Source organism: Megascapheus bottae, chromosome 18 (assembly GCF_031878675.1).
Source record: "Megascapheus bottae isolate mThoBot1 chromosome 18, mThoBot2.hap1, whole genome shotgun sequence".
Classification (NCBI taxonomy): Eukaryota; Metazoa; Chordata; class Mammalia; order Rodentia; family Geomyidae; genus Megascapheus; species Megascapheus bottae.
This window is the reverse complement of record NC_143526.1, coordinates 32,353,775-32,369,638: the sequence shown is the minus strand read 5'-3', so window position 1 is coordinate 32,369,638 and position 15,864 is coordinate 32,353,775. Positions and strand designations below refer to the sequence as shown.

Genomic DNA, 15,864 nt, shown 5'->3' with positions numbered 1-15,864 from the left:
GAAAAAGTACATAAACATTCAAAAAGGTTCAGAAGTTGCCAAGTGTCTGGATTGGTCATGTGCAGTAATCATGGCCATGCATGGCTAGAGATAGAGCTCAGTGGTATAGTTTAGTGCTTACCTATTCACAAAACCCTGCATTCCATCCTCAACAGAGAATGGAAGGAAGGAAAGATGGGAGGGAGGAAGGAAGGGAGTTAGGAAAGAAGGAAGGCCATGCTTAAATTAATGAAAATCACATAGGAATGAAAATTTAGAGCCATGTTTCAAGTTCCCAGTTGTCACATTTATCTAGTTGCATGGGTCTAGATCTAGTTCCATCCTTATAGCATGCCCTTCAAAGTCTTCCTCCAAGCAAAGTGCTGGTGGCTCACCCTATAATCCTAGCTAGTCAGGGGGCTAAGATTTGAGGATCACGGTTCAAAGCCAGCCTAGGCAGGGAAGTCCATAGACTCTTATTTCCAATTGACTACCAGAAAACCAGAAGTTGGAGCTGTGGCTCAAAGCAGTAGACCACTAGCTTTGAGCAAAAGAGCTGAAGGACATGACCCAGGCCCTGAGTTCAGTCCCATGACAAAAAAAAAAAAAAAAAAAAAGTCATCCTCCAGCTGGGCACTGGTGGCTCACACCTGTAATCCTAGCTACTCAGGAGGCTGAGATTTGAAGATCATGGTTCAAAGCTAGCTCAGGCAGGAAAGTCCATGAGCCTCTATCTTCAATTAATGATCAAAAAACCATTACGTGGAGCTGTGACTCAAGTGGTAGAGCAAACTAGCCTTGAACAAAAGAGATTAGGGATTGTGCCCATGCCCTGAATTCAAGCTCTAGGAGTGGTACAAAAAAACAAAATTCCCCACAAGACATGTATTTGTCTCCCAGATTGCTTAATATTAGGTCTAATATTGCTATACAATGTATATTTTTTCATGCCAGTATCTATGTGTCCATTTGTCACAATGGCCCATTTATTGTTGTTAGGATTTTAGTGCCAAGCATTGAGGGGCCGTGGTGAGAGCAAACCCACTTTTCTCAAACCTTCCTTTTCCCAAGTCCCATATTTTCTTTTCTTTTTGCATTGGTTCCTGCCCCTGCCTCCCCAATCCTCCTACCCTTGGATTGTGGCACTTGAACTCAGGTGGACAGGAACTCTACCTACACTCGACAGACTAGATGAGAGGAAGAAGAATGTGGTGTGTCCACAGAACTGAGCAAAGAGGCAGAGGCTGGACCGCAGACTAGTCTTGAGAGCACAGCAAGCATCTCTCCGTGTCTGTACAGGCAGATTTGACTTTGTCTTTTTATGCATGACACAGTGGCCCTGTGCCATAATTACCTTTCACTCAGGCCCTGTGGCTCTGGTTTGGTCTGGTGTTTTTTTTAAGCCAGCAGATAGTTCGATGTAGAATTTCCCTTTGGATTCTTGAAGTAGAGTGAGAAGGGACCACACAAGTGGTGAGACTGTCTGGGTGTTTCTGCAAGCCATGTACAAAACAGACATGCACCAAATGAGTATTTGCAATCACATTTACCTACTCACTCATCTTTTCAACAGCAGTCATTGAATGGCTGCCCAGTAAGACTGGAGACTTCTTAGGCCCCACCCACATGTGGGTGGTCCCAGGCCTGGTGGAAACTGTTTCTGGAAGCCCTGGGCAACTTCTCATGCATGTTTATCTTGGTTATCTTCTGCCTTGTATCTCTGAGTAGCCGCAGGACTTCAGGGACCTGACAGAATGGGAGCCCAGGATGCGGGAGGCCTTCCGCATCAGTGACTTGGATTCAAAGCCAGACCCCAGTCGGAGCTTCCGGTCTTACCGAGCTGAAGATAATGATTCCTATGCCTCTGAGGTGGGTCTGGGTCTTGGCCTAGGCAAGTAGTAGGTTAGGTGGCCAGAGACTGAATCCTCCCCAAAACTGAGTGACTCATGGAGAGTGATGACATGGGTCTGAGCACTGTATTTGATTTTAAACGGAAGTTTAGACAGTTCTCATGATCTAATCAAGGGAAGTTTATAAGATTTTTCTTCTGTACTGAATTCCACAGGGAATTGAGTAATTTATGTCATTTTGTTAAACTTTTTTTTTGGGGGTGCCAGTACTAGGGCTTGAACTCAGGACCTTGGCTCTGTCCTTTATCTTTGCCCATTCAAGGCTGTCACTCTACCACTTGAGCCATAACATCAATTTCTGCTCTTTGGTAGTCAACTGAAGATAAGAGTCTCATCAGCTTTGCTGGCTGGCTTTGGAATTGAGATCCTCAAATCTCAGCCTCCTGAGAAGTTAGGATTTCAGGTGTGAGTCACCAGTGCCTGACATGAAACTGCTAATTCATGCATCAGAGAGGCAACAGACTCCACAGTCAGGCTGAGATCTTGCATGAGTTACTTCATATCACTGATTCTCAACTTTTTCATCTATAAAATGAAGGTCTGGCTGGGTGTGGTGTTACATTCCTGTAATACTAGCACTTCAGAGTCTGAGGCAGGAGAATCAAGAATTTAAGCCCAAGCTGGGAATGTGGCTTAATAGTAGAGTGCTTGCCAAGCATGCATGAAGCCCTGGGTTGGATTCCTTAGTACCATATAAACGGTAAAGGCTGGAAGTGGTGCTATGGCTCAAGTGGTAGAGTGCCAGTCTTGAGTAAAAGAAGCTGGGAGACAGTGCCCAGGCTCTGAGTTCAAGCCTCAGGACTGGCAAAAAAAAAAAAAAAAATAAGTCCACCCTGAATTTCATCATATATGCCCTATTTCCAAAAACAAATCCCTCATAGGGTTGTTCAAAGAGGCATATGCATGAGAAGTCTTGGCTTTAGTTTTGATATGTGGAGGAGCAGGAAATACCATTTGAACCCAGGGACCTGCATGTAAGTTCAGCCAGTGTGCCACCCCTCCATCCCCCTGCCAGGGTTAGAATTGCTAATATTCTCTGATTCTTAAGGAATCCTCTAGGTTCACAGCAAGGTTACTCGTAAGTCCTTTTTTTTTTTTTTTTTTTTTTTTCATTTGTCAGTCGTGGGGCTTGAACTCTGGGCCTGGGCTCTGTCCCTGAGTTCTTCATTCAGCTCAAGGTTAGTGCTCTTCCACTTGAGCCACAGTGCCACTTTCAGTTTTCTGGTGGTTAACTGGAGATGAGTCTTACAGACTTTCCTGCCTGGTCTGGCTTTGAATCATGATCCTCAGTTCTCAGTCTCGTGAGGAGCTAGGATTACAGGCGTGAGCCACTGTTGCCCAGTCTGATGAGCATTCTTGAGTAGACAGCTTTTGCAGATATGGAAGATCTGCCTACAGCTGTATAGAAGCTCCCTGGAAACTGAAAGATCAAAAAAAATTTTTTTTCTGGCAGCTGTGGGGCTTGAACTCTGGGCCTATGCCCTGTTCCTGAGCTCTTCAGCAAAGACTCAGATAAGAGTCTCATGGACTTTAGTGCCTGGGTTGGCTTTGAACCAAATAATCAGATCTTAGCCTCCTGAGTAGCTAGGATTACAGGCATGAGCCACTGTGCCTGACTAGATCAAACTTTTAAACCAAGATAATCTGAGTTTCCTAGAAATGATGACAAGGGAAAAAGTATATTGTGTAATCTGGTAGGTAGCTTAGAGATAGAGAAATGTGTTTATTATGTGAAGCCCTTGATTTAGTCTCCAGTACCCTAGAAAATAAAGAGAAGGTTTAAGGATGGAGCTGAGTATTGTAGATCACTTGCCTATTACAGAGAAGACTGCGTTAAATCCTCAGCTCTGAAACGGGCTAAGAGACTTGTTTCTAATGTTCTGAGGAAAGGAAATGAGCCTATTTGTTTCTAAGGCTCACTAATAGAGAACGTTATTCCCTGCACATATTTCCGTGCATGTATTTAATTGCTTCCTCCAAGTGCTTTCCATAGAGAAACATAACCATTTTCCTCCCTTACCAGAAAAACTTAAACATTTTCTTTTTGTTTTAAGATGGTTTCTTGTTCTGCTGTCCAGGATAGTTTTGAATTTAGGCTTAGGTTATCCTCCTGCCTCAGGTACCACTGGCTACACTGTATTTTTTGGGCTGTCCTGTGGGATTCAAACTTGCTAGTGAAGCACTCTCACTTAAACTATGTCCCCAGCTCTTTTTGTTCGTTTGGTTTGGTTTTTATTTGTTTAGTTTCTGAGAAAGAGTTTCATTAAGGTTATTCAGGCTGGCCTTGAACTCAGAATCCTCCTGTTCATCCCTGTTACCACTTCCACACTTGGCCAAGCTAAACTGTTTCACTGGTATACAACACTTAAATATAAAAGTTCTCATGGGCTGACACAGCATTTGTTGGTATTCCAAAGCCCTGGGCTCCATCTCAACACTGGGAATAAAAGAAAAAGAAAATAGCCAGGCACTAGCCAGGTGGCTCATGCCTGTAATCTTAGTTACTCAGGAGGCTGAGATCTGAGGATTTGGTTCAAAGTCGGCTGGGGCACTAAAGTCCGTGAGACTCTTATCTCCAATTAACCACTAGGGAAAAAACAAACAAACAAACAAAACAGAGGTGGCACTGTGGCTCAGGGTGGTAGCTTTCAGTCGAAGAGCTCAGGAGCAAAGCCCAGGCCCAGAGGTGGGGCGGTGGCCCTGAACTGAAGAGGTCAGGGACAGTGCCCAGGCCCAGAGTTCCAGCCCCACAACCAACAAGAAAAGAGGAAGAAAGAGAGGGGGTTAGGGGGAGAAGGAAGGAAGGAAGGGAGGAAGGAAGGAAGGAAGAAAGAAAAGAAAGAAAGAAAGAAAAGGAAAATGCCCATGGCTTTTCACCAACTGACCACTCCTAGATCATCAATACCTCGTCAGTAAACAGCATGATCCTTTCCCCAAGGCCCTGGTACCCCTGCTAGAAACCAGTCCCGACTTCTAAAAGAATACATGATGCTCTCCAACATCGTTTCTCCAGAAAATGTAGAACTTTATATTATTACTGTCTTTTTGTCTTTTTCTCCCCTAGCACTGAGGATTGAAGGCTGATCTCAGGGCTTCTATCTCGAGATCTATCTGTGATCCTCAGACCTTGGGGATTTAAAAAATTTTTTTCCAGTGTTGGGGTTTGAACTCAGTCTTGAGTCACACCTTTAGGCCTGCTTTTTTGCTGGTTATTTTGGAGATAGTATCTAGCAAACTTCAGCGTAGTTTGGACTTGAACCTTAATCCTCAAGATCTCAATTTTCTAAGTAACTAGAATTACAGACATGAACCACTAGTACCCAGATAATTTTTTGGGGGGCGGGGAGGGGAACAGGGGATTGGTCCTGGAGCTTAAACTCTGGACCCAGGCATTGCTCCTGAGCTCTTCAGCTCAAGGCTATACTTTCTACCACTTGAGCCACAGCATCAATTCCTAAGTTTGTTTTATTTATTTATTTATTTATTTATTTTTGCCAGTCATGGGGACTGAACTCAGGGCCTGAGCACTGTACTTGGACTTTCTCAAGGCTAGAACTCTAACACTTGAGTCACAGCACTACTTCCAGCTTTTTGCTATATATATGATACCAAGGAATTGAACCTAGGTCTTTGTGCATGCTGGGCAAGCACTTTTACCACTAGGCCAAATTCCCAGCCTAAATTTTGTTTTTGACATAGGATCTTACTAACTTTTCCTGGGCTGGCTTCTTTTATCCTTGTGCCCTTACCTCCCAAGTAGCTTGGCTTATAAATGTAAACCGTCACACTTGGCTGTCTTTTTCTTTTAATCTTATTACGTAGTTGTCTTTTTCTTTTAATCTTATTACATAGTTATTGTAAACAAGAAATAGCTACAACAAAATCTGATTAGCATTGCATAAAGATGTAAAGAAGAGAGTCAAGCTCATGTAATTAACCATTGTTTACATTTCGTGTGTTCCTGTCTCTTATTATTTAATCATATACATAAAATAAAGGACAGTAGTATCCTTAAGTATTCAGTTGGATGGATTTTTACATACATGAACACATTTATAACCCAGTTGGGTATGGTGTGCATACCTGTAGTCCTAGCTGTTCAGGAGATTGAGGCAGAAGGATCACTAGAATCTAGGAGTTCAAGGCTCAGGATACATAGCCAGACCTCCTTCTCAGAAATTAAATAAGAGAATCAAACTTAATTTTCTATCTAAATTTTAAAGAGTAAAAGTAAGTTAAAATTACACCAGTTGCTAAGCTCTTGTAGCTCATGTCTGAGGCTGCTCAAGTGACTAAGAATCTGAAGACCACAGTTCAGTTATCCCAGGTAGCAAAGTTCACAAGAGTACAGTTAACAATCAAAAAGCCAGAAGTGGAGCTCAAGTGATAGAATGGTAGTCTAGAGAACAAAAACTCAGGGACAGCTCAGGAGGCTGAGATCTGAGGATTGCAGTTCAAAGCCAGCTACGGCACTAAAGTCCGTGAGACTTTTTTTTTTTTGCATATATACTTTATTTTTTAGATTTTTTAATATTTATTTTATTTTTTATTGTAATTAATAGAAGGGTTACAGTTATATTCGCCAGTTAGAAGGTATATTATTTCACAAACATTGATACCCCTTCTCATGTTTTTGTCCCCATTTCCTCTCCCCCCCCCCCACGCATGAGACTTATCTCCAATTAACCACTAGAAATAAACCAGAAATGGCACTGTAGCTCAAGGGGCAGGGTGGTAGCCTTGAACTGAAGAGCTCAAGGACAGCGCCCAGGCCTGAGTTTAAGCCCCAGGATTGGCACGCGCACATCCATGCATGCACACGTGCGCTCATACACACACACACACACACACACACACACACACACACACACACACATCAAATACAAATAGCTAGACTTGGTTTTCTTTGTTTTGATTGATATGTCCTGTGTCTCAGACAACCATTGTTCTAGAGGGATGCTTATGTCCAGTTTGACACAGGTCCCTGCCACCTTCCATCCTTTGACCACAGCCTCTCTCCTCTCCCTCTTGTCTGTGCCCCCACCCTTACCACAGATCAAGGAGCTACAGCTGGTTCTGGCTGAAGCCCATGACAGTCTCCGGGGCCTGCAAGAGCAGCTATCCCAGGAGCGGCAGCTTCGTAAGGAAGAGGCTGACAACTTCAATCAGAAACTGGTCCAGGTGGGTGACACTGAGGTCCTATACCTACTCCAGCCCCGCTCACAGCTGAAGGTCTGGGGCTGGGGCCTGGCTCAGAGGCAGAGTGATTGCCCAGCATGTGAGGGGCTCTGGCTTCCATCCCCAGAACTGCAAACACAAGCAAAATACCTGAAAGCAGAGTCCCTGGGATTCCTGGTTGTACCTAGAAATTGAGAAGGTCCTGCAGTCCCCATACCCTGCTAGGGTGTCCGTGCACTCATCATTGTCATCAGCTATGTGGGGCTGGAGTCATAGACTTGGCATGTGCTGCCTGTGTGACCATGGGCCGATCCTGTTTCCTCTCAAGGCCTCACTTTCCCATGTATGAAATGTCCTCAACAGGCCTGGCTGGCAATCCATTTGCCAGTCCCATTGCATTGGTTAGTCAGGCTCAGGTAACACACATTACATCCTTTATATTCTTCCTCTGTGAGTCCTCGAGTCCTCCCCGTTTTACAGGTGCGGAAAATGAGGCCCAGAGAGCAGAAGCACTTGGCCTGTAGTTGCGCATCCCAGATCTCTGGCTCTTCTTAACCATGATCCAAGTTGCTACCTAGGATGTTGCATCCATCAACCTCCAGAAAGCCTGACATGCCTTGCTCTCCACATGACCACATTCTGGCCCTTGTCACCATCTCTCACTCTTGGGGGTCCCTCATCCACTGTGTCATGGGAATATCTATTGTCCCCTAGGGACTCAGTGTGTGATCACATGGTGGTTTTGCTCACTGACTTGTGACTAGCTTCAGCTGCTTTTGTGAGCTCATCCTCCCTGCGTAGGATCCCCGTGGTAGACACCACCAGGTTTCCCCCTCTGCCCTTTATGGGGGGGCCCAGCTGGGTGGGAGTGGTGGGAACTGAGCAGAGCTGGCTCTCTGAACCCTACAGCTAAAGGAGGACCAACAGAGGGCGCTGCTAAGGCGAGAGTTTGAGCTGCAGAGCCTGAGTCTGCAACGGAGGCTGGAACAGAAGTTCTGGAGCCAGGAGAAGAACATGCTGGTGCAGGAGTCCCAGCAGTTCAAGCACAACTTCCTACTGCTCTTCATGAAGCTCCGGTGGTTCCTGAAGCGCTGGCGGCAGGGCAAGGGCTTGCCCAGCGAGGGGGATGACTTCCTAGAGGTACGCAAAACCTGAGGGCTAGGATTGGGGAACAGTAAGATGCTAGCTTCATGCGAGCATCTGCATTGTTCATAGGGAAGTTTTGGTGTGTTTGAGTCATACTGGGGCTGTTGAAGTACCATGTTCTCAATGAATTTCAAATGCACCTGGGAAATCCAGGTGCTGGTGGCTCGCACCTGTAATCTTAGCTACTCAGGAGAATGAGATCTGAGGATTCTGGTTCACAGTCAGCCCTGGCACAAAAATCCACAAGGCTCCAATTAACCACCAGAAAACTGGAAGTGGTGCTGTGGCTGAGCTGAAATGCTCAGGAACAGTGCCCAGGCCGAGTTCAAGCCCCTGGGAACTAGGATATAACTCGGTGATAGAGTATGTGCTTATTAGCATGTGCTAGGACATTGGCAGGTGGGGGATCCATCCCTAGCACCACAAACAAAACCAGGCTAAGCCCTGAGGATTTCAGAAGAGGGAATGTGTACCTGTCTATGTTCAGATCATCAAAAGACACAGTGAATCCTTGTACCAGTGGTGGAGTGGGGCTATTGATTCCTGCAGATCTCCCTCATTCCCCTCTGACCCACCTCCTCTACTTCTTGCCTCATTATCTTTCTGCATGCAACACTTGGAATCCTTCCTTTGGTTTCTCCATTTTCCTTCTACTTCCCTTTTCCTCCCCATCCTTTGGTGGTGCCAGGGATGGAACTCAGGATGTTATGCCTCTAAGTACTCTTTCTGCCTCTGAGCTTCACCCCCAGCCATCTGACCTCAGCTCTTAAGGTCAGAGTAAGAAAGAGATCTTCTCTTTCCCTCCCCCGCTTCCCTTGAGGCAGAGCCTCTTTTTTTGGGGGGGGGGGGGCTAATTGTGGGGCTTGAACTCAGGGCCTGAGCATCTTCTTGGGCTTTTCTCAAGGCTAGCATTCTGCCACTTAAGCCACAGCACCACTTCCAGCTTTTTCTATGTATGTGGTACTGAAGAATCGAACCCGGGTCTTTGTGCATGCTAGGCAAACACTCTATCACTTGGCCAAACTCCTGGCCCCAGAGAAACCTCTTTTGGACACATGAATTCCAAAGGCTTCTTCCAGCCCAGGCATTTCCCCAGAACTTGCCAGACCCATGTAGGTACCCAGGAGGCTTTGTGAATGTTTTATCCAAAACCAGACTCCTTTTTTCCTCCAAGCCTATGCTTCCTATATGTCATGACAGCTGCTCCTAGCTCAGGCCAAAAGCAAAGGCAGCATCTTCTCCTCTTTCCAAAGCATCTCATCAAACCTATTGGCAAATCCTGCCCACTTTGCCCCCAGTTTGAGCCATTCCTACTAGTGCCCCCTGTCCTTGTCACTTTCACATCTTGCTTGGATAACTATTTTTGCCATCTCACTCATCTCCCAGCCTCACCCTTCATCTTCTGCCAGGCATCTTGTGTTTAAGAGTCGCTGGGGGGATACCATGCAGCTTGAGGTCTGTGTGAACATGTCCTGGAGTGTCCAGTACAGCTTTGTCTTAGCTAAAATAAGCTTGTGAAACCAAAAGTCAGCTTGTATCACTTCTTGGCTCATAGTTCTCACTCACAGTCAAGACGGGTCCCTAGTATGATCTTACTCCTCGTACCTCTCTCACCTCCTCCCTGGCTAGTCTTCAAACAGGCTCGATCTCACCTCAGCACTTTCTTTTTGTTGCTAGTCCTGGGCTTGAGCTCAGGGCCTGAGCACTGTCCTTCGACTTTCTCAAGGATAGAACTCTACCCCTTGAGCCTCAGCACCACTTCTGGCTTTTTTTCTATGTATGTGGTATGAGGAATCGAACCCGGGTCTTCGTGCTAGACAAGCACTCTACCACTAGGCCAAACTCCCGGCCCTCACCTCAGCACTTTTACACATGCTGTACTCTCTTCTTGCAGTTCTTCTCCTGATATTCTCATGGCTCTCTAACTACTTGCAGTCCTGTCTAGCTGCTTCCTTCTCATCCTCTGTAGAAATTGCTATGATGAGATGTTCTATATCAAAGAGCATTTCATGTCTGTGATTTTTGTCTGTGTTCCTATATGCTCAGGGGCCAGGGTCTTTTGTCTGTCTTGCGCATTGATGTATCCTTTGCTCCTATCACTGGGCCTAGCATATAATAGGTGTTCAGTAAATGTTTTATGAGCAGATGGATGAATGGTGAGCAAATTATGATCAACAGCCTACTCAGACTTCATTCTCAGCTGCATGGCACCCTGGGTGGGGCTAGACCCCTGTCCAGAATCCTTCAACAACGTATCCCCCAACCCAGAAAGCATCCCTCCCCTCCATCCAAGCCTCTGTCTCTCTTATCCTTTACTACAGTGGATCTCCCATAGTGCTCGCCTGGCCCACGCTGTCGGCATGGTTACTTCTAAGTGACTCTCAGCAGTGCCCCTGTTGTTGGAACAATAAAGATGTTAAGCAGTGTTTCTCAGCCTGGAAGACCCCCCCCCCCCCCGCAAATGTCCAGTCCCTCCCTTCTCCCCTCCCTCCCTCCCTTCCTTTCTTCCTGGCTCAGGTGTGATGTTCTCCACCCCCAGTTGAGTGTGATTTTTACCCTCAGGTAAACAGCATGAAGGAGCTATACCTGCTGATGGAGGAAGAGGAGATAAATGCCCAGCAGCCGGATAACAAGGCATGCACGGGAGACAGCTGGACCCAGAACACAGTGCGTTCCCAGTCCCTGCCCACCTCTCCTTTGTCCATTTATGATTGCTGCTGCTGCCTTTGGTGGAACCAGACGGACCTGCAGAAGGCTGCTGCCTGGTCACTGCCCTCTTTCCAAATTGCTCAAGTCTGTAGGGTCCATAAGTCATTCCATGGCAGTGACAGAAGACTAGATGGCAGACTGTGAGGTCACGGGCAAGAACGCTAGTAATTCTATGGGAGCCCGGAATGGTGATGAGTGCTGTAATCTCTGTCTTCCAACTACTTGAGAGCCAGAGATCTGTGGATCACAGTTCAAGGCTAGCCCTGTGCAGAAACATGAGAACCTACCCAAGAAATAACTAAAGCAAAAAGGACTGGGAAAGGGAGTATAGATCAATTAGTAGAGTGCTTGCCTAACAAATATGAATAAATGAGTTCAAACTTTTAATACCAAAAGAAAAGTGAGGAGGTAAGTAAGAATGAAGCTCAGTGGCAGAGCCCTTATCTAACATATACAAGGCCCTAGGTTCCATCCCTAGCATTGCAAAACAATTGTATTTAGAGTATAATGAACAACATCACAGAGGAGGGCTTGTAGGTGGTAAGTTTCAAAGGCTGAGTAGAATGGAAAGCAGGCCATTTTGCACCCAGAGTATTATATATGCAAAGGATGGCAAGATATTCTTGTACTGGCTCTTGCTTAGGCAGTATGAAATTGGGAGGTGGGTGGGTAATGGATATCAAACTGGCATCAGAAGTAGAAGGGCCTCTTGTAGTCTGGGACTAAGAAACCTCAAATGAAGCCATGGATCAGAGGGAACAGTGTAGTCAGGCTTCTAGGGTAATACCCACTGAGCTGGGGTCTGGGTAGGCAAAGAGTCCTGAGCTCAGGAGACAGGAGTTAGGATGCAGTGGGCCCAGTGTACAGGCAGGGCCTAGCTGCTCTGAAAGACAGATCCTGAAAAGGAAGAGAGACTCACAAACCTGGGGACTGCAGAGCCTAAGAGCCAGGCTGTTTGTGGTTCAGTGGGATCTAGGCAGCACGGCTTTCCCTATAGCTCAGGAGCCTTTGTTTATGTGAGGCTGGCACTTAGGGAGGTGGCCGGGACTGCCCAGAGCTGGACAGGGTCCCAGTTGTACAGTGCCAGCACTCAGAGCCCAGAGTCCTCTCCTTCCTGAAGTTCCTGACCCAGGAACTTCCTTCCTGCAGCCCAATGAAGACATCAAGACCCTGGCGGACATGAAGGTGACACTGAAGGAGTTGTGCTGGCTGCTCCGGGATGAGCGCCGTGGGCTGACAGAGCTTCAGCAGCAGTTTGCCAAGGCCAAGGCCTCCTGGGAGACAGAGCGGGCTGAGCTCAAGGGCCATGCTGCTCAGGTGAGACCCCACCTGCCAGACATGACTCTTCTGGTTCTTATCAAGCCCTCAGCAGTCAGCTCTGAGAGCAGAAGTCCCAAGTCCCACACCTGATGGCTATTTCACCTGGGTCCCAGAAAGGGCAGAAGACTTGTCTAGAATCACACAGCAACAGTTTCAGGGAACAGAGTTAGTGGGTAAAGGGGAGGAAGAGGAAGGCTGCCAGGCACCTCTGTTGCATTGTGGGTTCACAGGTGAGGTGAGGCTAGAGGCTTCCAGGCCTGTCTGTACCTTTCCCAAACTTGCTTGGACTCCCATTGCCTCTTCTCATGAGGACCCTGAGTCCACTGCTGCCTGTCTTTGAGGGTCTCCCTAACAAAACCACCTGACCAAAGAAGCCTTACATAACCAGGACCTCTGGGAGTTTGGTTTGTGCTGTGTCTGGTCTGAAAATGGTCAGCCTGCAGCATGGGGAAGATTCCTTAGGCCTCTACATTTCCTGGTCCCCCGCGACTCCAGTTTCACTTTTCCCCAGTGGACTCCTGGATTCTTCCTGATGCCCATGCATCAGGAAGATGCCAGCATCTGCATTCCAGATCCATGCTGGGCATCAAGTTGCCAGGTTGCACATCTTCTTCACCACCCTGAGATCAGGGCCAGGAAAGTCATCATGCTGCAGTAAAACCCACACCTGGGCATGAAACAACTGCACATGCCGGTGTGTGAGTATCCCCTGCAGGGCCTGGTGGAATACTGGTAGGGTCAGTTTTCCAAGAGGGGAAGTAAATATGTCCCCCTTTAACCTGAATCTGTAGTGCTGATAAGAGTTGATGAGTAAGAGAAGCAAGTTCTAGGAGCCAGGCACCAGTGGCTCGTGCCTATAATCCTAATGACCCAGGAGGCTGAGATCTGAGCATCGCAGTTCCATAGTCAGTCTGGGCAGGAAAGACTCTATCGCCAACTACCACCAAGAGGTCAGAAGTCAAGCTGATCCTTGAGCAAAAAAGCTCATGCCTGTAAATTCTAGCTACTCAGGAGGCTGGGATTTTGGTTCAAAGCCAGCCTGGGCACTAAAAAGTCCATGAGACTCTTTTGTTGCCAGCCCTGGGCCATGAACTCAGGGCCTGAGCACTGTCCTTGGACTTTCTCAAGGTTAGAGCTTTACCACTTGAGCCACAGCACCATTTCTGACTTTTTTTCAAGGAATTGAACCCGGGTACTTGTGCATGCTAGCCAAGCACTCTACCACTAGGCTAAACTCCAGGCCCCCATGAGACTCTTACGTTCAATTAATCACCAGAAAACCGGAAGTGGCACTGTAACTCAAGGGATACGGTGGTGGTCTTAAGCTGAAGAAGTCAGGGACAACGCCCAGGCCCAGAGTTAAAGCCCCACGACAAAAAAAACAAACAAAAAAACCCACACACAAAAAAAACAGAGGGGCAGCACCAGGACCTGTGTTCAAGCCCCAGATTCAGCTAAGTGACCTGGGGCACTAAGCCCCTGGGACTCTTGTGCTGAGGAATGAGTTAGTTTAGTTTTTGTGAGAAGAGAAGCCCTGCTGTGAGGAGGCTTAGTGTAGGGGTCTACAAGGCCCATTTCCTCCTGACCCTGCTGGTATCCAACTGGGCCCTGCAGGGCTGAGTGAAGGGGCTGCTGGTGCTGGCTGACCAGGCTACTTCGTTCAGCAGATGGAGCTGAAGACTGGGAAGGGAGCTGGAGAGCGGGCTGGGCCTGACTGGAAGGCAGCCCTGCAGAGGGAGCGTGAGGAGCAGCAGCATCTCCTGGCCGAGTCCTACAGTGCAGTCATGGAGCTGACCCGACAGCTGCAGATCAGCGAGCGCAACTGGAGCCAAGAGAAGCTACAGCTGGTGGAGAGGCTGCAGGGTGAGAAGCAGCAAGTGGAGCAGCAGGTGAAGGAGCTGCAGAACCGCCTGAGTCAGGTGAGGCTGGTCCCAGCCCTTGCTGGTTTGAACCATAAGGGAAATGGCTGGGGAGCCTTTCCTGTGCTGGATAAATCCTGAAGAGAGTCTCCTTCAAGTATAGTTGGATCTTGGTGCTCAGAAATTACAGTAAGAGGGGCCAGGAGTTTGGCCTAGTGGTAGAGTGCTTGCCTAGTATGCACGAAGACCCAGGTTCGATTCCTCAGTACCACATACATAAAAAAAAAAAGGCCAGAAGTGGTGCTGAAGCTCAAGTGCTAGAGCTCTAGCTTGAGAAAGTCCAAGGACAGTGCTCAGGCCCGGAGCTAAAGCCCAGGACTGGGGGGGGGAGGGGAGAAAGAAAGAAATTACAATAAGAACTAGGCCTTTTCTCCGTCTCTGTCAAACCTGCTTTCTTCTGTGTTAGCTTTATTCTTCCTTAAGCAAATGATCTCCATATATGGCCATTGTTAGTTTCATGATCATATTTTACAGCTTAGCCATTGCATTGGGGAAGGTTCCATGTCTACCAGGTTCTGATTGGTCAGGTATGAGTCATGTGCCCGTCCCTAGGGAAAACCAAGACCAAGAGCAGATAGGGAAGATCCAGGAGTGGTTCCCAGGGAAAAGTTGGAGTCCTTTGACCAAAAGAGGGGAGAATGAAAAGCAGTCACTGAAGTCACCCCCTACAATTCCCATCATGCCCCATCATGCCCCGGCAGCCACCCACCACATGTGCGCCACTCTTTTGTTTTTTTCTTTTGCCAGTACCAGGGTTTGTACGCAAGGCTCAGGCACTGTCCCTGGAACTTCTTTGGCTCCACTCTTTATGTTGGGTTTTTCCTTTTAAGTGTTACTTTAATTATAGCAGTCTGGATTTTATCCTGTATAAGGTACAAATATGACAAGGGTGTATTCCAGATGGCTCCCTTCCTTTCTTGCTATTTAAATTTATATTCGCAGGGCTTTATTTGCTTTGTAGTTATCTTTAATTGAATCATAATGTATGTACATGTTATTTATAGTCTGCCTCCTTGAATTTAACTGTTGCTTGATATTACATTCCTGACATACAGAAAACCTTATTTTTTCATACGAACCAGATTGTTTCAAGTTTTTTCATTATTGAGGGTAATGTCCCAGTGTGCATCCCCATGTGTGTACTTTTCTGCACATGCCTGAATATTTCTGTAGGATGGATTCCTAGAAGTGAAAGTACTGCATTCAAGGACAAGTTCCTGAATCGCTGATGGAGCTGCCCACCCAGCCTTCAGAGAGGCTGTCTAGGAACGCTACCCTCACCCTTCCCCAGCATGGTCTTCTCAGCCATATCCAGTTGTCCAACCGCCCTGTCAGGGCATAATCAGTACCCCTTTTTCAGATAAAGAAACTGAGGCCAAGTGACTTGCCCATGATCATAAAATGATTAAGGGACAGGGATGGAATTGGTAGGTCTTCCACATCTGGCTGATTCCTGATCCTCACATCTGCCTCCTTTCCTGGGGGCACAGCCCTCTTCTGAGGATCACCTGTATATACTAGCTGTGAGGGTTGAGCCCACTAGCTGCAGGCTCTGGCCCCCTCTGAGGGAGCTTGTATGTGGTAAGTGCATACACAAATTCCAGTACTTCACATGGAAAGCAGATCCGATGCATCTGTGGGCACCATGCAGCCAGTTCCCGCCTATAGAGAAGAGTTCCTTCCCTTTTACTCTATTAACAACA

The 15,864-nt window shown here is 47.1% G+C and overlaps 1 protein-coding gene across 4 annotated transcripts in view; it reads left to right on the top strand.

Moving 5' to 3' along the window:
* Mtcl2 (microtubule crosslinking factor 2) overlaps positions 1-15,864 on the top strand; it is a 74,251-nt gene that overhangs the window by 45,129 nt on the left and 13,258 nt on the right. For 2 of the 4 annotated variants that reach the window (XM_090352313.1, XM_090352312.1), the window contains exons 6-11: positions 1,708-1,848; positions 6,945-7,070; positions 7,977-8,207; positions 10,776-10,880; positions 12,072-12,239; positions 13,907-14,161. In XM_090352313.1, coding sequence (XP_090208439.1) covers positions 1,708-1,848; positions 6,945-7,070; positions 7,977-8,207; positions 10,776-10,880; positions 12,072-12,239; positions 13,907-14,161 — 1,026 coding nt within the window. The remainder of the gene's footprint in view (positions 1-1,707; positions 1,849-6,944; positions 7,071-7,976; positions 8,208-10,775; positions 10,881-12,071; positions 12,240-13,906; positions 14,162-15,864) is intronic. The other 2 variants (XM_090352311.1, XM_090352314.1) reach the window with 2 other exon arrangements.